The following is a 23125-nucleotide window of genomic DNA, read 5'->3' on the forward strand; positions in this document are numbered from 1 at the left end:
GGGGGAAGTGTCCTGTAGGGAGGATAAAGTGTCACCCCACCAGGGTGGGGCTGGCAAGTGGGAGGCTGCTCCAGGGGTCTGCAAGAGGCCTCGTGCTCTGCTCGGCCCCACCACTGCCTGGTACCAACACCCCCAGCTGCCCCCGGCCCTGGGCAGCTCTGCTGCCACAGGCTGTGCCGTCACCGTGGCCCTGCAATGGCCCTGCCTGTCCCTCACCCGTGGCCCTGCCCGTGGCCCTGTCCCTTGGCTCTCTCTCTGCCAGCTCAGTGTGGGGCACACGGGCTGGGGGTCCCTCCCAAGCCCCCCGGGCAGCCGGCGTTGGCTGGGGGGATGTGAGGGCTGGGCCTGCTCAGCACAGCCCCGGCCTCGTGCCCAGCGCCTCTTTCCTGACCCACACAAGACCTTCCCGGTCCCCCAGGGCTCCCCTGCTGCTGCCTCTGCTCCTGGCCCTGCCTTTGCTGCTCCCTTGGCTGGGGCAGCAGCTGCAGGGGGGGGATGGCAGCAGCTTCAGCTCCACGGCACTTCCTGGGGGGAGCTCAGCCCGGGGGGACGGGCAAGGACCTGATGGGGATGGACAGGGGCCCAGCAGGGACAGCCAGGGCCTGCAGGGGAAGGCACAGGGACAACCTGGACCCCCACACTGACAGGGCTCTCTCTGCTCCTCCTTGCAGGTTCCGTGGCCAGGCACAGTTTGTGTTCCTGGGTGCCCACCATCTCAGCACTTGGAGACGCTCAAATCAGTGCCCACAGCTCTGCAGCAAAGCCCCAGCTCACCTGGCACACAGGGGATGGACACAGCACCTGCTCAGGGATGGGCATTCACAGCTTCATCTGTTTTTTCCCACCACGGGGCTCTCCTTCCTCAGCAGCACCTCTGCCTTGCACTTATTCTCAGCCTCACCTCAGGGCCTGGGCTCAAGGATAGGAACCTGCAGGGAGGGGACATCAGGTGCAAGCTGAGGGCTGCCTGCTTGCACTGGCCTCTGGGCTTCTTTCTCCTTCTACAACCAGCCCAGAACTCAGCCTGCTTTTCTAACACCACACATTTACAGACTAACCTTGGAGATAGATATGGACAGACATCTCTATCACCCTGGGGATAGAGCCTCAAGCATGTGCTGCCACAGGAATGGCAATCACAGAATCACAGAATCAGCTGGGTTGGAAAAGACCTCCAAGATCATCAAGTCCAACCCTGGATCCAACCCCGCCGTGCTTCCCAGACCATGGCACTGATGCCACATCCACTCTCACCTCCAACACCTCCAGGGACACTGACTCCACCCCCTCCCTGCCCAGACCATTCCAAGGCCTGATTACTCTCTCAGCAAAAAATTCCTTCCCAATATCCAAACTAAACCTCCCCTGGCACAGCTCAAGACCCAGCCCTCTTGTCCTACTGCTGCTTCCTGGCAGAACAGCCCCACCCCCACCTGGCTCCAACCTCCTGGCAGGGACTTGCAGACAGTCAGGAGGTCTCCCCTGAGCCTCCTCTTCTCCAGCCTCAACACCCCCAGCTCCCTCAGCCTCTCCTCACACCACTTGTGCTCCAGAGCCCTCCTGCCTTCCAGCACATCAACACACCCCCAGCTTGGTGTCAGCTGCACATTTGCTGATGAAATGCCTGGTTCTGCATCTGCTGAAGATGCTCAAGGGGCAGCAGGACCAAGTCAGGGGCCTGGGAGGGGCTGGAGGAGCTGGGGAGGGGCTTTGGGGATTGGGGGTACAGACCAGTACTGACCAGTACAGACCAGGACAGACCAGTACCTCCTCACTGCTCCCCAGATCTCTCCTGGAGCTGGGCCACTCTGTCCTGGGACACCTGAGCCCCCCCAGTGCCCTCCCAGTACAGCCCAGTACCCCCAGTACAGCCCACTGTGTTCTTGTCCCAGGGTGCCGGGTGATCCCTCTTTGAGGGGGTTGGAAGGGATTTGAGGGGGGGCTGGGGGAGATTTGGGGGGATCTGGGGGTGTTTGATTGGAATTTGGGGGTTTTGGGGGCCTTTGGGTGCATTTGGGGGAATTAAAAGGTCTTTGGGGCACTGGGGGGTCAAAGGGATCTGTAGGAGGAGAGGATTAAATTTAAAGGGGTGTTGGGGGATATTTGAGGGGGCTAATGGGGCCCTGGGGGGAGAGGAGGGTCAGCACCACCAGCTTGCGATGCTGCAGTTCGGTGTTAAACCCAACCCTGAGACCCCCCTGGTGTCCCCAAGACCCTCTTGGTGTCCCCAGTTCCCTCCTTAACACCTCAAGACCCCCCTGGTGTCTCCATTTCTCGCAGGGCCTCCCCACGGCCCCAATTCCCCCTTGACACCCCCAATTCCCTTGTCCACAAATCCCTCCCAACTGTCTCCAAACCCCATCCCTGATGTCCCAAATTCTGCATCTCACCCCAGGACCACCCTGGACACTGACCCCAAAAACACCCCCCCCACACACACACTCACAGAAAGGCCAAAGGCATCTGGGAATATGTTGGGGACAGCTGAGGGGCTCTGAGGGGCACTGGGTGATTACTGGGGGATACTGGGACACACTGGGGGAAACCAGGGAGCACTGGGAGGGACTGGGGGGAACTGAAGAATGCTGGGAGGGCACTGAGAAGGACTGGGGAGTTACTGGGGGATTACCAGGACACACAGGGGGACACTGGCAGGTTACTCGGCCATACTGGGGGTTACTGGGTGCTCACTGCAGGATCACTGGGCCATACTGGGGGGCAGTGGGAGTCACTGGGACACACTGGGTAGTCACTGAGGGGGTTACTGGGCTGTACTGAGGGTCACTGGGAGGTCACTGGGATATACCGGGGGCACTGGGATCCCCTTACCCAGATGTGGTACATCTCCTCCCCCGGATTTGGGGAGCATCCCTAGGACCCCTCCCTTGGGGCCTGGAAGATCCCCTGAACCCTACTGCTGGGCTTTAGGGGACCCCCGGGCCCCCCTCCCTGTGGGGTCTCTGTGTGCTGAGTGTTGGGGGTCTCTGGGGTTCGGGGGGGTCACTGGGATCCCAGTTCCCTGGGGTCGGTCCACCAGGCCGGCAAGGGCGCTGTGGTGGGAAAAGTAATGGCGGATCGCGCACAGCCTCATGGGAGTTGCAGTTTCCTCATGAGTACTCCGCCGGCGCGCCTGCGCAGTGCAGCCAGGGCGCTCGATCAGCCCCCCACCCCCTCCGCGGCTTCCAGGCCTCGCGCTCTGCCCTTCGGGAACCCCCGAACCCCTCGGCTAAACCCTCCCGAGCCCTCCAGCCTTTCCACCCACACCCGCGCTCCCCGCAGCCCCCGGGGGGATCCCCGGAGCCCCGCTCTCCCGCAGGCCCCGCCAGCTCACAGTGCAGCACGGAGCCAGCGCCATCTTTGCTTCCCGGAAGCAACCACGGCGCTCTGCGCGCGCACCGCCTTTAGAGAGCTCCCCCCCCCCCCCCTCCGCCCTCCGCCCGCCGCGCTCCCGTCAGGAATGTTCGCACGGGCGGTGCCGCAGCGCCCTCAGCCTGAACTGAACCTGGTTTTACCTCATGAAATCTTTGATCTCTGTTAGCCAAGCCCCTCTTTCCTTCCCCAACTGTCTTGTCCTTTGGGGGGGGTCATAGCGGCCCTTTGCACTTGAGCGGACTGAGGTTTCTACCAGAAAGGGCCAGTCCCCTTTCCCAGGGGCAGCTTCTTCCAACAGAACCCTTCGTGGGGGTGTGTGTGCAGATTCCTGCCTTAGCTGGGGACCCCCCCAGGGTCACTGCTGGAGGTTGAGAGCAGAGATCTCCCCATGAACGTTGGTCTGAGGGAGTTCCATCCATCTCTAATTAAGAATTATTGCTTTTTTGCCAGCTTGAGTAGAATTGCTTCAACAATTGCTTTAGTGTAGAGCACTGTCCTATCTTATCCTGTACTCCTGGTAGTTTTAGTGCTTCTATTGTACAGTAAATAACTGTAATGAAGATCTTTTGTCTGATCATTTGTAACCCTAAATAAATTGATTTCTATCAATAGATCTGATTTGCCATCATTAAAACCTGGGGGACCTAAATGGTTCAGTCACACTTCTGTAATTCCTCTAAACTGAAACTGTTGGCATAATCCAAGGCTGAGACTGGATCCAGCAGCCCCCAGCACCCCACAGGAAGTTGGGAGCTCAGGGGGGCCATCCCCCTTTGCCAACACCCGTGCCCAAAGACCCTCATAGGACCATCCAACCCACCAGACCACCCTCCCTTTTCCACCCTTCTCCCTGTTCCTCCCACTTTTCCAAAGTCCCCTCAATCCACAGGCCCCACCCCCGGATTACTCTGGGGGTCCCAACCCCCATTTTTCCCTCCTCTCACATCTTCCACATCATCCCCCAATCCCCAGCTTCCTCCAACTCAGTATGGGGTCCTACCACCCCAAAAAGGGGTTAGGTGGAGTCCTGGATGGGCTCTGAGTATGTTTGGGGGGTTCTCCAAGGCCTGTGGGGAGATTTAGGGGGGTCCCAGCACCTTTTGGGGTGAGCTGGATGCCTTTTAAGGCGCAGGTGCCCCACCAAGACCCTCCCAGAGCGGGTTGACACAGGGGGAACACAGGGGGGTCCCCATTCCCGATCCATCCTGGGGCCGCTTCTGCCCCCCCAAACTCGGCTCCACCCCTTGGGATTCCCCCAAGCCCCTCCCCCACTGCCCCCCAATAACCGGGACTGGGGAGAACTGGGAAGCTTTACTGGGATCACTGGGAGCAGCCGGGCAGAGGCAGAGTGGCAGCAGGGGAGGGGGGACACACAACCCCCCAAAATCCTCAAGGGGTTGGGGGGGGTCCAGGCTGGGCCCGAGGCCCCGGGGAGGGGCTGCGGCCGCCGGCGGCTCAGGAGCTCTGTGGGGAGAGAAAAGGGGGTGACAGCGGGGTGGGGGGACAGGGGGGACACCGGGATACACCAAGACCCGGACTGGATCCAGTGGGACCAGTACTGGGATCACTGGGAGCACCTGGCAGCACATTGGAGGCAACTGGGATATACTGGGAGTAGCTGGGAGTACCTGGAACCACACTGGCAGCAACTTGGATCATACTGGGAGCAACTGGGCCTCTGCTGGGATCATACTGGGAGTGACTACAATAATACTGGGAGTGTGTGAGAGGGACTGCAGCCATACTGGGGATGAGTGGGATCAAACTGGCTTTGTACTGGAAGTGTCTGGAAGTCACCGGTATCATACTGGTGGCAACTGTGATTGTACTGGGATCATACTGGGATCAGAGTAGGATCATACTGGGAGCAACTGGTTCTATGCTAGGGGCAGCTGGGAACTACTAGGATCCCACTGGGAGGAAGTGGGAGCAACTGGGACCATGCTGGGCACAACTGGGATCATATTGGGAGCAACTGTGCCCACATTGAAGGTGGCTGGGGTCATACTGGGAGTGACTGGGAGCATTCTGAGGGCAGTTGGGACCATGTTGGCACAACTGGGATATACTGGGAGCAAGTGGGATCATGCTGGAAGTGATTGGGATCATACTGGGAGGCACTAGGACCCCACTGGGGGTGACTGGGAGTGGCTGTGAGCAACTGGGATCATACTGGAAGCTACTGGGAGCAACTGGGAGTGAGTGGGACCACACTGGGGGCATCTGGGATATACTAGGAGAGACCAGGAGTGACTGGGATCATACTGAGAATGACTGGGAGCGTACTGGGAGTGACTGGGGGGTCACTGGGGAGCATGGGAGCATGCTGGAGGCAACTGGGATATACAAGGAGTGGCTGGGAGTGACAGGGATCATACTGGGAGGGACTGGAACCCTGCTGGGGGCAACTGGGATCCTACTGGGAACAGCTGGGCCCCTACTGGGGTCCTGTTGGGGTCTTACTGGGAGTGACTACAATACTACTGAGAGTGTGTGAGAGGGACTGCAGCCATACTGGGGATGAGCGGGATCAAACTGGCTTTGTACTGGAAGTGTCTGGAAGTTACTGGGATCATACTGGGGATGACTGGACTCATACTGGGATCATACTGGGAGCAATTGGGACCATGCAGGGGGCAAATGGCATCCTCCAGGGAGTGACTGGGAGTGACTGGGGCCATACTGGACTCAGAGTGGGAGTCCCTGAGAGTGAAAGGAACCATCCTGGGGGTGGCTGGGAGCAACTGGGACCACCTTGGGGGCAACTGGGATCCTATTGGGAGTGACTGGCAGTAACTGGGATCATAGTGGGAGTGACCACCACCATACTGGAATCACAGTGGGAGTGACTGTAAGGGACCAGGATCAAACTGGGAGTGACTGGAACTACACAGGGGGGAATTGGGAGCCAGTGGGGCCAGGCTGGAAGCCAACTGGGAACATCCTTGGAGCAACTGGGATCATGCTGGAAGCAACTGGGAGTAACTGGGAGTGACAGGGTGCATGCTGGAGGCAACTGGCATAAACTGGGGGTGACTGGGATCATCTTGATGGAAACTGGAACCATCCTGGGGCAAGTGGAAGTAACCGGGTGTGACTACGAGCATGCTGAGGGCAACTGGGATATACTGGGAGTGTCTGCAACCATCCTGGGGGTGACTGGGACCACATGGGGAGCGACTTGGACCATGCTGGGGGCAACTGGGAGGAACTGGGAGTGAATGGATCTACAGTGGGACAACTGGGATTGACTGGGACCATACTGGGGGAAGACTGCGATCATACTTGGATTGACTGGATCTATGCTGGAGGCAACTGGGACAAACTGGGGGCAACTGCAATCATACAGGGATCATACTGGGATCAGACCAGGATCATACTGGGAGCAACTGGGTCTGTGCTACGGGCAACTGGGAGCAATTGGGATTACACTGGGAGGAACTGGGAGCTACTGGGACCCTCCTAGGGACAACTGGGATCATACTGGGAGCAACTGGGCTCACAGTGAAGGTGGCTGTGTCATACTGGGGGTGACTGGGAGCATTCTGAGGGCAGCTGGGACCATGTTGGCACAACTCATCACTGGTTGCCAAAGTCATCACATACCTAAAATAAAGCTGAAACTCTGCTTTTCAGTTAACCTGCTGGCTTGCAGTCAAATTATCAGGCAATGCAATTACAAACTACTAGAAGAGGATCAAAACTGCATTCAGCAGGTGTGTTTTGGAAAAAAAATCCTAAAATTTCCTGGTGTTGCCAATCAAAACAGCTGTTTAAATTACACTTTTATGAATCCCAAAAATCCAATGGGATTGAACAAGCTCTTGGTAGAAGACAACCTGCTGGCATATCTAAATTGTCTTTTGATTTGCTGCAACATTAAAAAACAGACGTTAACTTGGAACTGGCAAAATCAGCATGAAAAATCTAATAGACTAATATGGGAGTTGGTTGTTGTGAGGAAAACAAAGTTTCCTGGTCTTCAGCTGGTATTGCCAAAATGACAAATTTAAGTATCAACAACAGTATCTCAGATGTGTTTTGGAGTTCAAGCCATCCATCAAAGTGTTTACTGGCAACAATGGGAACACTAATCCTGATTTTCAATCAGAGAGTTTATTCATTGTTCTAACCAAACATACTTGGAGTTATATTTGGGTTTAATAGTGCTAAAAAGCCATACAGATTCTCTGCCAGTAAAATAAGGGACTGGGAAAAACACTGTGACCACTTCTCTCCCCACACCACCCAGTGGCAAACACAAGAGACCCATGTGTAGGCTTGTGTAGGTTGCACTGACAAATATTAATTAGGTATTTTACTTAGAGAGTCTCTTCACTGGGTAGCAAAATAAATCTTCTGGGAGGAAAATTCTGTGATTTTCCACAGAAATTTTTGTTGTCGGGTTCCAGTGACAATGCCTAATTAACATCCATTTATATCCCAACCATTATTGACCTTTCGCTGGACTTTGTTAACTACTGAGACAAATACTCAAGACCTCTGTGTTCGTTTTTCACCGTTTAAAATTAGTTTACAACAGAAGGAGCTGCAAAAACATCCTACAGTTTTCTTCAAAAACTTTAAAGTCAAAGAAAGACTACGGAATTACAAGACAAATCTTAAAACTTTTTCTTCATCTTCTTTTCAGGCAGGCCAAGATTACAACAGTTGTAAAGTGTTCTGCCGTGTGTTCCCTCATCATTTCTTACTTGGTCATCTTGACCTTGTTTATCTGTCCGTCTGCACACACCTTTGGCAGCAACCCTACAGCAACCCTACAGCCCAAAAGAGACAGAACACTCTTCATCAGCAGAATCCATCCCAAGATGGAATTGCCTCCCACCCTCCCACCTTCTGTATTGGACACAGAGACTGGTTTTCTTGCTCCTGCCCCTGCCTTGCCACAACTTGGCAGGGCAGGAGTTAGCTGGTAAAATCAGAGAAGGGAAGTCCTCAGAAGGTAACACTGAAACTACCCAGGAGGATGTCAGCAGAGCCCTGCCTTACATGACATTGTGTGTAACCGCTCATGGGATGAGCTTCTACACACAGGAAACAACCACAGGCACAGGTGTACACAGGTACAAAGGTACAGGGCAGTGCCCAGGGAGGCTCTTGCACAGCTTCACACTGAAATACATGTGTGCATGTTGTAATGGTTTGAACTAGGTTTTCCCTCAGAGGCTGAGAAGTGGTAACCCCCAGGGGTGGTAACACTTGAGATTTGTCCAATCTGCGCTCCTGAAAAATGTAAACACACCACAAGCTGACTGGAAGAAGAAGGGTTGTAGTTTAGTTGTTAGCAGGAGGGGTGGCCATGTTGTAGAGCCACGAGGAAGGGGCTCGGAGCCCCTTGGAGGGCTCTGGCCCCCCCAGCCCCCGGTTGGGGGGACTGCAGAGACTTGGAACAGTCTTAGACTGGGCTAAGTGTCTGTAGTTATGCCGGGAGATGTTTCTGCATCGTGGGCAGCGACCGGCGAAGCAGCAGCCAACACTGACCAGAGAAACGGTGGCAGAGAGCCAGGACAGATAAGAACTGAACCGAAGAAGCAACAAAGACATGCAGCACCAGAGAAAGGACTCCTGGAAGGAGAGCCGAGGAAAAGAGAGTCAGCAGCAGAGTTACAGAGTTTTGGGGGTAAGAACTGACCCAGACCCCCCCAAACTCCTTTGAGACCTCCGAGAAAGGAGGAAGATGATAGACTCTTACTTGAAAGAGCCTTGGAGTGCTACAGCACTTGCAGAGAGGAGCTAAGAAGCTCAAAAGCGTCCTGAAGCTTGACCGGGACGGAGAAGGAATGCAGGGGGAGTTGACCTTGGCCCCCCCTTGCTGCTGCTGACAAGCCTGGCAGCCTGAGACGGAGCACAGGAGCTCTGGTAGAACTCTTGAGGCAAAGGCTTGCAACTGAATGCTGCCCAAGATGTTCTGACTCAGGGGTGAACCCCTGAGGAAGGGACTTTCACGAAGATGCCCTCGCATTTCGTGATATGCCTGTGGTGACGCGAGTCTGGTCCCTGCTGGCAGTCCACAGGTGAGGCCTTCGCTTGGACCGAAGGAGAGCCGAGGGGCTTGGAGACCCCTTGTGTGTATTGAAAAGGGATCCAGCTACAACAATCCAATTGCAACTCTGCATGGAAGACAGATGAGGAGAACCTGCTGCCTTAGAAGATACTGCTGTTCAGAGACTGGAAAGGGATCTGTCCTTCTTTCCCTCCTGGACTTTTATTTGGAGGGGAGAAGAGATCTGATCCATTGTAAATACTTATGTCATGGTAGAGATAGTTGTGATCATGTGTATAATGTATTATAATATTTATTTGTACAGTCTTTGTAATATATTCCCTTTTCCCCACTTTGAGTCTGGCGTGTTTTGTCTGGAAAAACCCATCCCACATTAGGTTGAGATGGGGAAGGGGGCTAGGACTAGGGAATTAGGATTTTGGAAAATCTCAAACCATGACACCTGTCCCATCTGAGCTCCAAAAAATCTTCCACACTTCTTTTCTCCAGCTAATAGGGACAGATCAAAGAACTTAAAAGCCTTGGAAGGAGGCCTGTCAGAAGTCTGCTAAAAGACTCTCCAAGTTTTTCTGGCAGAAGGGTTGCTTCCCTGTGAGGAACGATAACATTGCTGAAGCTGTTCCACCTGCTCTCTCCAAAGGAGGCAAAGGGAAGCCCCCTGCTCTGTCTGAGGCTGGAAGGAGCCTTGGCTTGGTGCTCCTGCAAAACTTGGAGCTCTCAAAGAAGAAAAGAGCATGGGCAAGGGGGCAAGGAGGAAAGGGGGTGGCAAACCACGGGCACTCCGCTCCGGTCTGGGTAGAATAGGAAAGATGAAGGGTTGAGGTGAGAAGAGTGGTCTGGAAAAGGACAAGAAAAGAAAAAAGGAAAGAAACAAATGCCCAGAAAAGGCTGCAAGCTCTCATCCAGCCTCGGCACCATCCAGCTGCAGTGGACATTCAGAAGACCACATCTCAGGCATTGAAACCTCACTGGGACGATGTCAGCTAAACAGTGCCACAGGGAAAGCAGGACTTCCTTGTTCCCTACCCAGTTCAGCCCATCTTGCTGTGAACTTCGCAGAGCAATTCCAACTCTTTTCATTTCAACTTTATTAGGTGCCATCAGAGCCCCAAAGAAACGTGCCCCAAAACAAAGCCTGCACGCCGAGTGCCAAAAACCTTAATCAGCTGCGATTAATGCCCAACCGGCAGAGCTGTCCCAAGGAAGTTTTCAGAGGCGGAGACAGCCCATCCCGATGCGCTCCTCCCTGCGGGCGGCTGGGGCAGCGCTGCCCTGGGTCACCGCTCTGGCCGTGCAGGCGCCGAGATGCCGCAGGTCGGAGCAGGGGCAGGCTCAGCCCTCGCCGGGAGATGCGGAGCGGCGGGTTTGGAGCCCGGCGGGCGGGGCGGAGGTTTGTCCCGGCCTTGTCAGCGGCTGTGTGTCCCCGCCGCGCTTCTCGGGGCTGGGCAGCGGCTCCTCCCGGCGGCAGCTCCCGGCTCCTGCCGGCCGGGCCTGGGCTAAAGCGGGGCGGGACGGCAGCGAACTGAGACGGGAGCCCGCCCATCCCCAGCCCGGGCCCGCCCCCGCGGCTCCTCCCCGCCCCGCACCACCCCACGCCCAGGTGTGCCCGAGCCCAGCCCGGCCCAGCCCATCCGAGCCCAGCCCGGCCCAGCCCAGGCAATCCAGCTCTCTGTCTTCCACGACACCCCCGTCGGCTATGATGACTTGGTGGCCAACTGCACCTTGCCCTTGCAGCACCTCCTGTGCTCCGCCGGCCCCCGCGACAGCTTCGAAGCCGCTTGTTCTGGAGGAGAAGCTGAGCCGGGCTCCTCTTGCAATGAATGAAGGCTCCCGAAGAGGACTGGTAGGGCTGGGGCTTTTCCTCGCATGCCTGTGTTGCAGCTGCGTGCTCTGTGTGTGTCTGCATGGACACAGGGCTGTTCCTTCCCGCAGCTCTTTGTGCCCCTCTGCTTTAGGTTGCCTTAGGCTGCTGTTGCAGCTGATGCGTTTGGGGAGCCGAAGAGCAAAAGGTCTCCGGTGCCGTAGCTGGAGGGTGCAGGCGCTGGAGCAGGGGCTGTGAAGTCTCTCTGCTTTGGAGACTACCAGAAGACTTGGAAGAGTTAACTTGTAAAGTACACCTACAAACTCAGACGAAGGTGTCCATTCCTCCTCTTGCTTAGCACACAGAGAGGTACGTGGAGACTGGGATAGCTGGGGTTGTGTTTCTGCTCAGCTCTCCACATGCTTGCACAAGAAGAGTTTGATGTGTGCATGTGAATTTCTCTGCCTTCTGAACAGAATGGCAGCACTAGTCTTGGGTCTGTTCCGTACACTCTTGTGCTGGGTGAACACAGTTTCACTCCGAGCTAGTTCTGGGTTATTGCCAAGACAATGTCACCTGCATGCAGCCCAGAGAAGCTCCTTTATGCCTTAATCCTGATGGTAAGGGAGAGAAAGAGTAGAGGCTCTAAAGTTGTGCCTTTGTTTCCAAGACAGTAAAGGAGGAGCAAATGATTCCATTGATCCAAACAGCAGTTTGCTTGTAAGAGTTAGGGGGAAAAAAAAAGGAACCAAAAAAACCCTACATTTCTTCTGAGTAGAGAAGGTGCAGAGGAGACGAGAATTTTCGAGACCAAGATAGTTATAAACATTTGGAGGCCAAGAAGCTCAGCGTGTGTAGTCAGGTAATGAGCACAATAAAATCAGGTGGGGAGGAAGGAGAGCTGAGTGTGTAGAGAACAGATCAACATCTTGATCCTATGGCAAGGAGATGGCTGGTGCTTTCTGCTGTCAGCCAGGGTGTGTGGCTGAGGTGTGATGCTTGTGCTTTGGGGTGCTTGCAGGGGTTGATGAATAGGTGTAGAGCAGATTGGTGGTATTTTTGTTGTTGTTTGGGAGTACTCAGGTACCCTGTGGGTAGGCCTGAGGTTGATGTCCTGAAGGTGTTGTCTCTGAGACAGTCAGTGCTGCGACTGAGTGTGGGACAGAAGGGCCCCAGCCCAGCTGCAATGGTTGAGCTGAGGTGTTGCCTGAGGCAGAGCAGAGTTGCCGGGGGTTTGCTGAGTGGGTGCGTGCCCAGCTTGCCAGGCTCCCTGTGGCACTGGAGAGCAGCTGCTGGTGGGACCTGTGCTAAAGCAGTTTTAAATGTGTCCCAGAGCCCTAGGGACAAGGGCAGCCTGAAGTGCCCTTGTCCCTGTGTGTGTGTGCCCACAGCACAAGGGGCAAAAGCAAGGCAGGAGCGGGCCCGTGAGCTGCAGGGCTGAGGTTTGTGGCGATTGGGTTCCACAAAGATGCAGGTCAGGGGGAGAAAGTGAATGTTTATTAATGTAAGGTGAAGGGAAGGGATGAAGCTTCTTAAGGTAATGGGAAAGGGAGGGATGAGGTGTGGGCAGGAGAAGGGAAGGGGAGGGGAGGGAAGAGAAGGTTTGGGAAGGGAAGGGGAGGGAAGGGAAGGTTTGGGAAGGGAAGGGGAGGGGAGAGGAGGGGAGGGAAGGGGAGGGAAGATTTGGGGAGGGGAGAGGAGGGAAGGTTTGGGAAGGTTTGGGGAGGGAAGGAAAGGGGATGGAGGGGAAGGGAGGGGAGCTGATATTAATCTAAGGGGAATGGGAGGGATGAATCTTCTTAAGCTAAGGGGAAAGGGAGGGATGAAGTGTGGACAGGGGAAGGTTTGGGGAGGAAAGGGAAGGTTTGGGAAGGGGAGGGGAGGGGAGAGGAGGGGAGCTGATGTTTATTAATCTAAGGGGAAGGGAAGGGATGAACCTTCTTAAGCTAAGGGGAAAGGGAGGATTAAGTGTGGGCAGGAGAAGGTTTGGGAAGGTTTGGAAAGGTTTGGGAAAGGGAAGGGAAGGTTTGGGAAGGGAAGGTTTGGGAAGGTTTGGGGAGGGAAAGGGAGGGGAGGGGAGGGAAGGGAAGGTTTGGGAGGGAGGGGAGCTTGTGTTTATTACTCTAAGGGGAAGGGGAGGGATGAAGTTTCTTAAGTTAAGGGGAAAGGGAGGGATGAAGTGTGGGCAGGAGAAGGGAAGGGGAGGGGAGAGAAGGTTTGGGAAGGGAAGGCTTGGGGAGGAAGGGGAAGGTTTGGGAAGGGGAGGGGAGAGGAGGGGAGCTGATGTTTATTAATCTAAGGGGAAGGGAAGGGATGAACCTTAAGCTAAGGGGAAAGGGAGGATTAAGTGTGGGCAGGAGAAGGTTTGGGAAGGTTTGGGAAGGTTTGGGAAGGTTTGGGAAGGTTTGGGAAGGTTTGGGAAGGGAAGGTTTGGGAAGGGAAGGGGCTGTTCATAGAGGTGGGCAGGCCAGGAGCTGCCTGGCCTTGCCGGCTGGCTCAGTTGGGCCCAGCATCAGCTGAATCTCCAGCTCCGATGAGAAGTGGTCTCGTCCCTTGGTCTTCCAGTGCTGTTGGAGGGACGGAGGTTGTCTGGCTGGAGATTACTTTGTTACTGCCCGTCTAAAAGTGGACAAGAATTCAGTCCGCATGGTGCAGTAGGACGGGCAGTCGTCCTGGCTCATGGCTTCAAAGGCTGGAAGAGAGAGGAACGGAGCCACGGTCAGAGCCTGGATGTGTGGGAACCTGAGGAGCCCTTCCTGCCAGGGCCATCCCAGCCAGCTCTTGCCATGGCCAGCAGGGAGCAGGGGTCAACAGGATGAGCGGGAAGGTGCTGGCCCCCAGTCCTCTCCCTGCCCCTGAAATGTGCCCCTGCTCTACCCACAGCGCCCCTTGTCCGTGCAGGGAGCAGAGCCCCGCGCAGGCAGGGCAGGGATTGCAGCTCCCTGCCCAGGGTCTGTGCTCCCCCCTGCCAGTCCCCAGTGAGAGCCCACTGTCCTCACTCACCCCTCATGAGGAGCTGCAGGTCTTGCATGTGCCAGGCAGCAATCCCTGGGAACAGAGAGTGTGTCAGGGCCCCAGCAGCACAGCTCCCCCCCCACGGCCTCCTGACCTGGCAGGGCTGAGCCGGGGCCTTCCCGCATCAGGACACCCAAGGGTGCGGCTGGCAGAGGGCGGCAGCAGCCACCAGGGTACTCGGGGCTCCCCAGCACATCCCTGGGCCACATCCTGCTGCCGCTGGAGCAGCCGGGGCTGGGGTTGAGCTGCAGTGGGGAGGGAGGGACCGCGGGCTTGGGGCTCACCCATGAACCTGACGGCCGCCTCTCGCAGGGGCTGCTGTGGGCTCTGCAGGTAGGGCAGGGCCTGGTGCAGGTGCTCGGCCCTTCGGCTCACGTCCTTGTCCATCTGCAGAGAGCAGGGGGGTGTCTGTGGCTGCAGCAGTGGCAGGGGCACAGGGCCAGCCCCGCACACTTGGCATCAGGGCCTGGGGGCTTGTCCAGCCTGAGGCTGGGCCTTCAGGGTCATCCTTACCAGGCAATCACAGAACTTGAAGTGCTGCTCTTTCCTCAACAGCTTCTCCAGGTCCCTTCTCTTGAGGAACCTGGCAGCGCAAAGCAGCACTTCCCGAGAGGCCTGCAGAGCAGCAGAGAGCGGGACATGGCACCACAGCCCAGGGCACAGCCCCTGTGTCCCTGCTCCAAGGCCAACAGGAGGCTGGAGCCCTTGAGGCCCCAGGGCAGGAGGCAGCCCAGCCCTGTGCACAGAGACACCAGAGCCCACGAGTGCTCACCTCTGCCACGCACTGGTTCTCGTCATGCCCATGGATGAACAGTGGGACCAGGCTCTGGTGCACCTGTGTCTCCAAGAGCTGTGTTCCCTCTTCCACCAGCAGCTCCATCACCTCTCGGAAGAGGTGAATGGAGAGCAGCTGCACGTGGGTGTTGTCCTGGGACAAAAGAGGAGAAAAAGACCTCAGCACTGGATTCTCCAGGCCAACCAGGTACAGGCACAGGCCTGAACATCCACAGGGCAAAGTTTCCTGGCAGCACTCAGTGCCTGGAGGTGGAGGGCACAAAGCCTTACGTTGTCAAAGAGTGGCCGGAGTGCCTCAGCCAGCTTGGGGGCAGTGGAGACGAATGCCCGAATGTCTTCATCCTGGAGCATACTCTCAAATACAGAGAGGGTCATCACGACCAGCTCTCCATCTGCATCAGGCAGCAGCTCCAGGAGGCTTTCAGCCAGGCTGCAGATGCTTTGGGCCTGTGTGGAACACAGTGCTGTGCTGTCAAGCCCTGAACAGCTGCCCCACCAACAGCTCTCTGGCGATGCAACCCCGCGCTGTTGCCCCGGGGCCCAGAGGCCAAAGGCCTGTCCCACAGGGCCAGGGCAGCAGAACAGGGAGGCAGGAGAGCTGAGAGCAGCTGCCACAGCTTCCAAAGCCCAGCCAAACCCAAGCACCTTCCCTCCCCAGCCCCAGGCTGACCGTGTGGCTTCAGCCGGGTGTCCCCTTCTCACCATTGAGGGATCCACAGCAAGCACCAGGAGGCCTCTGAGCGCCAGGCGCTGCCTCTCTGGGCACTGGCTCCGCAGGTTCCTTGAGAGGATGGGCAGGACACTGTCACAACATTTACTCCTGTCCAGAAAGTCCAGGACCTGGAAGGCAGAGAGCAGTGACGGGGTGCCCGGGTGGCAGGAGCCTGGACCCGCCCGGGGCTGGGCCCAGGCAGCAGCACAGGGCGCAGGCACCGTCCCGGGCGGCTGCGGCCGTGAGAGGGCAGAGAGGGGGAGGCAGCTGGGCCAGGCAGCGCTCGCCATCAGGCTCACCTCCACCAGGAATGCCAGGGCAGGCAGCTCCCAACAGGGGTCCTCAGTGCTGAGCAGCCCCAGCAAGTGGATTGCCATCCGGGAATAGAAAGGGATCAAGACGTGGCGCATCTCCCTGTCAGGGGGAAAGAAGGAACCATGGAGCCTGAGCAGGGTGGGCAAAGCTCTCCCAGCAGCTGTGTGGGGTGCCCCATGCCCAGGGCAGAGATGATGGGGGCAGAGGGGACAAGGGTGTCTCACCTGGCCAGCAGCCCCACTGCATAGTGCTGGGTGTCAGCACAGAGGAGCGTGTCCCAGCCACACTTGCGCTCCACTGACACCACCTCATTGTCCCACTGCAGCCGGCAGAAGAGGGCCTTGATGGTCTGGACCAAAAACCTGTGTGCAGAGCAAAGGCCAGGTCATGCTGGGAGCCCTGGCCCCAGCCCTGAGAGCATGGCAGGGAGAGAGGACTGGGATGGAGCACCTGTTGGGCTGGGTGGGAAGGTGGTGTTGCTCCAGGCATCCCCTCCAGAAGGTGTTCACCTCTTCTGGCACCTGCTCTGTGCTCATGGACACTTGGAACATCAGAGCCACGAGCAGGCGGGGGATGTAATTCATGACTGCACCCTGGCACTTGGGCTCCTGGATGATCAGCCACAGTGCCAGGGTTGCCTGCAATCAAAGCACACAGAGACAGCGCTCAGTGCAAGATGTCCATGTGTCAGGGCTCAAGTGTGGGAGGGAGAGGTCAGGGGAGAGGCAGGGGGAGCAGCCTGCCTGGTGTTCCTGAACCTGCCCTCAGCTAGATTTGCAGCCCAAGGCCTGAGGCAGGGAGATGCAGGGGTGGGGGAGGTGACATGGGGAGGAGCAAAGGCCACTTCTAGAAACTCACAGCCAGGGCAAACACGTCTCTGTTGTCGCCATCGGAGGTGGACATTCCGTGCACTGGCCAGTCCTCCATCACTCGGAGCAGTGTTGGCAGCACCTTCTCCACTGCTGTTCCTGAGGAGCCAATGCTGCTCCACATCATTGCAGCAGCTCTGTGGAGCCAGAGCTCTGGGTCAGGGGGGTCTCAGCCCCAGCACTGTGGCCTGGGCATCTGTGGGGGCCCAGGTGACAGCCACGGTGCCTTGAGGGGCAGGGAGGGCATGTGGCAGTAGGATTGGGGGCTGACAGGCCAGGGCTGGGAAATGGAGGGGCCCAAGGGTCCTGGAAGTCTCCATCTGTCTGGCAGACCACATGGGACAGGCTCTAGAGGGTGATGGGCTGTAAGGGTTGGTGATCCCTGAGCCAGCAAGGCAGCTGGGCCCTGTACCTGTCACACACTGGGGCACAGCGCAGGAGAGTCATCACTACATCCCGTGGGTGTGCCTCAGCGAGCCTGCAGATGTTCTTGTGCATCGTGACACCTGGAGCCATGTGGGAGGTGAGGCACTGGTGCATGGATCTCACGATGGTCGGCACCTGGAGAGGCAGTGGGGGACAGTTGAAGAGGTGCCAGAGGGAGCAGGTTGCCCAGTTTCACCGAGAAATGCTTCCCTTCCCACCACACAGTGTGGCCTCAAAGGCTTAGGGGCCAGCGGACCTGGCATGAGAGGCCACGAGACCCCTGGGGCACTTGAGCCCTGGCCACAGGCTGCTTACTTACAGACACCTTTCCCCTCCATAAAAATCTGGAATGGCAGCTGTATTGAATTTCTGTGGCCAGGTCTTGGTTCCCGACCACGAGACTGGAGGCCACAAAACCCCAGGGCAGGAGGCAGCTCAACCCCTGCCACGGGGACCCCAGAGCCCACAGTGCTCACCTCTGCCACGCACTGGTGCTCATCATACTGCAGGAAGAACCACAGCACCAGGCTCTGGTGCATCTGCATCTCCAAGGGCTGTGTTCCCCCTTCCACCAGTACCTCCATCACCGTTTGGAAGAAGTGAAAGGAGGACAGCTGCACATGGGTGCAAAAGAAGAGAAAAAGATCTCAGCACTGGATGCTCCAGGCCAACCAGGCACAGGCACAAGCCTGAACATCCACAGGGCACAAAGTTTCCTGGCAGCAGCCAGTGCCTGTGGACTGGGGACACAAAGCCTTACGTTGTCTAAGAGTGGCCGGAGCGCCTCAGCCAGCTTGGGGGCAGTGGAGATGAGTGCCCGAATGTCTTTGTCCCGGATCACAGTCACAAACACAGAGAGGGTCATCACGACCAGCTCTCCGTCTGCATCAGGCAGCAGCTCCAGGAGGTGTTGAGACAGGCTGCAGATGCTTTGGGCCTGTGTGGAACACAGTGCTGTGCTGTCAAGCCCTGAACAGCTGCCCCACCAACAGCTCTCTGGCGGCGCAACCCCACCCTGCTGCTCCGGGGCCCAGAGGCCAAAGACCTGTCCCACAGGGCCAGGGCAGCAGAACAGGGAGGCAGGAGAGCTGGGAAGAGCATCCACAGCTGCCAGAGCCCTGCCAAGCCCAAGGGACTGCCTTCCCCAGCCCCAGGTTGCCCGTGTGGCTTCAGCCGGGTGTCCCCTTCTCACCATTGACAGATCCGTCCAGAGCACCATGCGGCCTCTGAGCGCCAGGCGACGTCTCTCTGGGCACTCGCTCTGCAGGTGCCTTGACAGGATCTGCTCAACACTGCTCTGACATCTCCTTCCGTCCAGATAGTCCAGGAGCTGGAAGGCAGAGAGCAGTGACAGGGTACCCGGACAGCAGGAGCCCGGAGCTGCCCAGGGCTGGGCCCAGGCAGCAGCACAGGGTGCAGGCACCATCCCGGGCGGCTGCAGCTGTGAGAGGGCAGAGAGGGGGAGGCAGGCGGGCCAGGCAGCGCTGGCCATCGGGCTCACCTCCACAAGGAACTCCAGGGCAGGCAGCTCCCAACGGGGGTCCTCAGAGCTGAGCAGCCCCAGCAGGTGGATTGCCAGTGGGGAATGGGAGGGGGTCAGTTGGCGGCGCATCTCCCTGTCAGGGGGAAAAGCATGAACCCTGAGCAGGGTGGGTAAAGCTCTCCCAGCAGTGACTCACAGAGTCTTGGTCTTTTCCCAGCAGCCCAGGACGGGATGTGGGCACTATGGCAGGTGGCTCCTCCTGTGCACCCACCTCGCGCAGCCTTTTCCAAGCTGCTCGGCCATCCCTTGGGGCCAAGGCCCTCTGCCCTACACCCATAGGGGCTGTGTGGAGTGCCCTGTGCCCAGGGTAGAGATGATGGGAGCAGCAGAGACAAGATTGTCTCACCTGACATGCAGACCCACTGCATAGTGATGGGTGTCAGAATTTAGGAGTGGGTCCCAGGCAAGCCTGCGCTTCCTTGCCATCCAAATATCCTCCCACGGCAGGTGGCAGAGCAGGGCCTTGATGGTCTCTATCAAAAACCTGTGTGCAGAGCAAAGGCCAGGTCATGCTGGGAGCGCTGGCCCCAGCCCCGAGGGCATGGCAGGGAGAGAGGACTGGGATGGAGCACCTGTTGGGCTGGGTGGGAAGGCGGTGTTGGTCCAGGCATCCCCTCCAGAAGGTGTTCACCTCTTCTGGCACCTGCTCTGTGCTCATGGACACTTGGAACATCAGAGCCACGAGCAGGCGGGGGATGTAATTCATGACTGCACCCTGGCACTTGGGCTCCTGGATGATCAGCCACAGTGCCAGGGTTGCCTGCAATCAAAGCACACAGAGACAGCACTCAGTGCGAGAGGTCCATGTGGCAGGGCCCGAGTGTGGGAGGGAGAGGCTGGGGAGAGGCAGGGGGAGCAGCCGGCCTGGTGCCCCTGAACCTGCCCCTCAGCCACATTTGCAGCCCAAGGCCTGAGGCAGGGAGATGCAGGGGTGAGGGAGGATGGAGAGTCACTGGAGAGGCGACGTGGGGAGGAGCAAAGGCCACTTCTAGAAACTCACAGCCAGGGCAAACACGTCTCTGTTGTCGCCATCGGAGGTGGACATTCTGTGCACTGGCCAGTCCTCCATCACTCGGAGCAGTGTTGGCAGCACCTTCTCCACTGCTGTTCCCGAGGAGCCGATGCTTCTCCACATCATTGCAGCAGCTCTGTGGAGCCAGAGCTCTGCATCAGGGGGGTCTCAGCCCCGGCACTGTGGCCTGGGCATCTGTGGGGTCCCAGGTGACAGAGCCACGGTGCCTTGAGGGGCAGGGAGGGCACATGGCAGCAGTATTGGGGACTGACAGGCCAGGGATGGGAAATGGAGGGGCCCAAGGGTCCTGGAAGTCTCCATCTGTCTGGCAGACCACATAGGGCAGGCTCTGCAGGGTGATGGGCTGTAAGGGTTGGTGATCCCTGAGCCAGCAAGGCAGCTGGGCCCTGTACCTGTCACACTCTGGGGCACAGCGCAGGAGAGTCATCACCACATCGCATGGGTGTGCCTCAGCGAGCCTGCAGATGTCAGTGTGCGGAGACACGTGGGAGGTGAGGTCATGGTGGATGTACCAAACGATGGCCGGCACCTGGAGAGGCAGTGGGGGACAGTTGAGGAGCTACCAGAGGGAGCAGGTGCTTCCCTTCCCACCACACTCTGCTGGCCTCAAAGGCTTAGGGGGCCAGCAGACCCAACTTGAGAGGCCACAAGACCCCTGGGGGACTTAAACCCTGGCCACAGGCTGCTTACTGGCTTCCAACTGGAGACACCTTTCCCCTCCAAAAAGTGCACACTGGGAGCATCAGTCACACTCTCAACTGGCGTGGTGGCAGCGTTTCCGATGCCCTCACTCGTGGCGTCACCCTCTGCCATGAGGTCACTTGTTGTGGTTTCAGTGTTGGTTGTGTCATCGGTCACGGCAGTCTCAGGGTTTGCTGCGTCATCCATCGGTGCGATGTCAGCCTGTGCCACGAGATCAGTGTTGGAGCCGGTTGTGTCACCAGCCAAAGCGGTGTCAGGCTTTGCTGTGCCGTCCATCGGTGCCGCGTCAGAGGGTGATGTGCCATCAATGGCCATCGGCGCCATGTCAGCCTTGGCCATGACATCAGTGGCTGCGGTGTCAGAGCCGGTTGTGTCTTCAGCCAAAGTGGTGTCAGGCTTTGCTGTGCAATGACTGGGTTCTGTGTCATCCTTCGCAATGGGGTCGGCCAGTGCGGTGTCAGGGTTGGCCGTGTCCTCGCTCACAGCGGTGTCAGAGGTTGCCGTGAGATCAATCGGCGCGGTGCTGCCATCAGGCTTCTCCTTGAGCTCAGCTGGCCTGGTGTCAGGCTCTGACACGAGCTCAGGTGGTGTGGTTCTGGGTGTTCTACGCCGAACGCGCATGATTTTCAGCAACCTCTGCAGGAGAAGAAAGGGCAGGGAAGAGAGGGAAGTCCGAGGGAGCGCTCCACCAGCAGTGCCAGGCGGAGCAGGGACAGCAGGGGGGGATGGCTGCAGGTACCTGAACTGCCCTGCGGAAGCGGCCACGGGGGCGGTCCTGCTCCTCTGTCCAGTCCTGGCCTGGATCTGTCAAAGAGGGAGCGCAGGCGGAGCTGAGGGGCTGCAGGAGAGGCCAGGGAACACAGCCCAGCCCTGCACTCCACAGGCAGGGCCGGCCCTGGGGTGCCCAGTGGATGGAGCAGGGATGCTGGGGGGTCAGCCTGGGCCCCTCTTCCCCCCTCCTTTTTCCCTGGACGTGTCCAGAGGGGACAGGAAGGGGCCAAGCTGGCTGCAGCCACCAGCCCTGTGGCCCAGCTCCAGCACTCACCCTGCTGCAGGGGCTCCTCAGCTTGCTGTGCTGGGGCCACCCCAGGGCCTCTCCTGCTCTTCTTCCTCCTCAGCAGCCTGAACAGGCTGAAGCGTCTCCCTGCCATCCCACAGTCTTGTCTCAAGGGAACTTGCACGAGAGACGCTTCAGAAAAAACCCTGGTGGGCAAATTTCACAAAATGGCCTCGAGGGCACCTTCCACAGGGACTGCAGGTGACCAAGTCCTGTGGTCTGGCCTCGAGGGCACCTTCCACAGGGACTGCAGGTGACCAAGTCCCGTGGTCTGGCCTCGTAGGCACCTTCCACAAGCACTGGTGATGCCCAGAAAAGCTCCGGGTCACCAAGGCCTGTGGCCTGGCCTCGAGGGCCACTCCCACAGGGAGTGGGGATGCCTCGGAAAAACCTCCGGGTCACCAACTCCTGTGGTGTGGCCTCGAGGGAACTTGCAAGAAAAAGAACTCTCAGAATCGCTTCGGGTCAGCAACGAATGAGTTGGCTGCAAGGAGACTCCTCACAGCACCGCTCAGTCCCGTCCTGACCAGACGCGTGCTCCGAGCACTGTGGCGCGGCCGCGTTGCCGCCCAACACCTATATCAGGACGTGTCACAAAGGGCCCTTGGACACCCTGCCCTGTCCCACCCCATTGGCGACGGCCACCATGTCACAAAGGGCCCTGTGACACACGGACACGGGCCCTGAGGCCTCCCCCAACCTGGCCAACCTGCCCCAGGTTGGAAGGAATCTATTCCCTAAAGCATCTGAGACAGCTGGACATGAACTTTAGGAATGGCTCCAAAAAGGAGCAAACACTCCCCTCCTGTGCCTGCTCGTGGCAGCAGAAAGAGCCCTCTCGGCTGCCAACACAGCAGCAGTGGGAAGGGCACGGGGCCTCCACAGAAGCTGGCATGGCCTCCTTGGGAGAAGTCTTGGCTGGTGGCCATCCTAAACACGGGGGCTGTGACACAATGTGTGGGCAAGGGCACGAACGCTGCTTTGACCCCTTTAGTCGCAGCTGTACTGAAATCAGCAGCAACTCATTTGCCTTCAAATGGTCCATTGAGTGTCAATTTCAAAAACTAAACAGAAGCAAAAAACCCTGGCATTGTTTGGTTTGCAAAGGGTTTTTTATTAAGGGATAAGAATAGAATAATTCCGGTAAGGGATAAAAGCCCTCAAGGAACAAAAGTTCCCTCAGTCTTCCAAAAGCACCCCAAACAAGGGAGGATATTGCAAAAACACTAATCCTTCCTCTGCTGCAGAGAGCTAACTGGCCAGGAAAGCTTTGAAGGGCTCAAAAATACAAAGCCAAATCTGTATTGGATGATTTGGAGTTGAGAGAGTGAGTGCTCCAGCCTTTCTAAGGCCTTCCAACTCATCCTAGGGACACTCAGGTGGGTGCTTTCAAGTTCAGTGACGTTCCTTGAAGGATCCAGTCCTGTGCCTGAAGATGCTTCTATGAGTCTGCTTGCCAA

The 23125-nt window shown here is 57.7% G+C and overlaps 1 protein-coding gene and 2 pseudogenes across 1 annotated transcript; 1 reads left to right on the forward strand and 2 right to left on the reverse strand.

Annotated features, from left to right (window-relative positions):
• The window catches only part of LOC135405243 (zinc finger protein 850-like), a 419536-nt pseudogene that overhangs the window by 85934 nt on the left and 310477 nt on the right, over positions 1–23125 (reverse strand).
• The window catches only part of LOC135405265 (zinc finger protein ZFP2-like), a 95679-nt pseudogene that overhangs the window by 31065 nt on the left and 41489 nt on the right, over positions 1–23125 (forward strand).
• LOC135405258 (maestro heat-like repeat family member 5) lies at positions 13499–21241 on the reverse strand. Its single transcript, XM_064639923.1, has 13 exons — positions 20597–21241; positions 20299–20435; positions 19874–20021; positions 19446–19633; positions 16260–16397; positions 16020–16134; positions 15711–15848; positions 15279–15455; positions 14986–15141; positions 14727–14828; positions 14498–14600; positions 14202–14246; positions 13499–13890 (listed from the first exon to the last, which is right to left on the reverse strand). Exons 1-13 carry the CDS (start codon positions 21227–21229, stop codon positions 13799–13801), a joined length of 2172 nt encoding a protein of 723 aa, XP_064495993.1. The 5' UTR covers positions 21230–21241; the 3' UTR covers positions 13499–13798.

Source organism: Pseudopipra pipra, chromosome W (assembly GCF_036250125.1).
Source record: "Pseudopipra pipra isolate bDixPip1 chromosome W, bDixPip1.hap1, whole genome shotgun sequence".
NCBI lineage: Eukaryota > Metazoa > Chordata > Aves > Passeriformes > Pipridae > Pseudopipra > Pseudopipra pipra.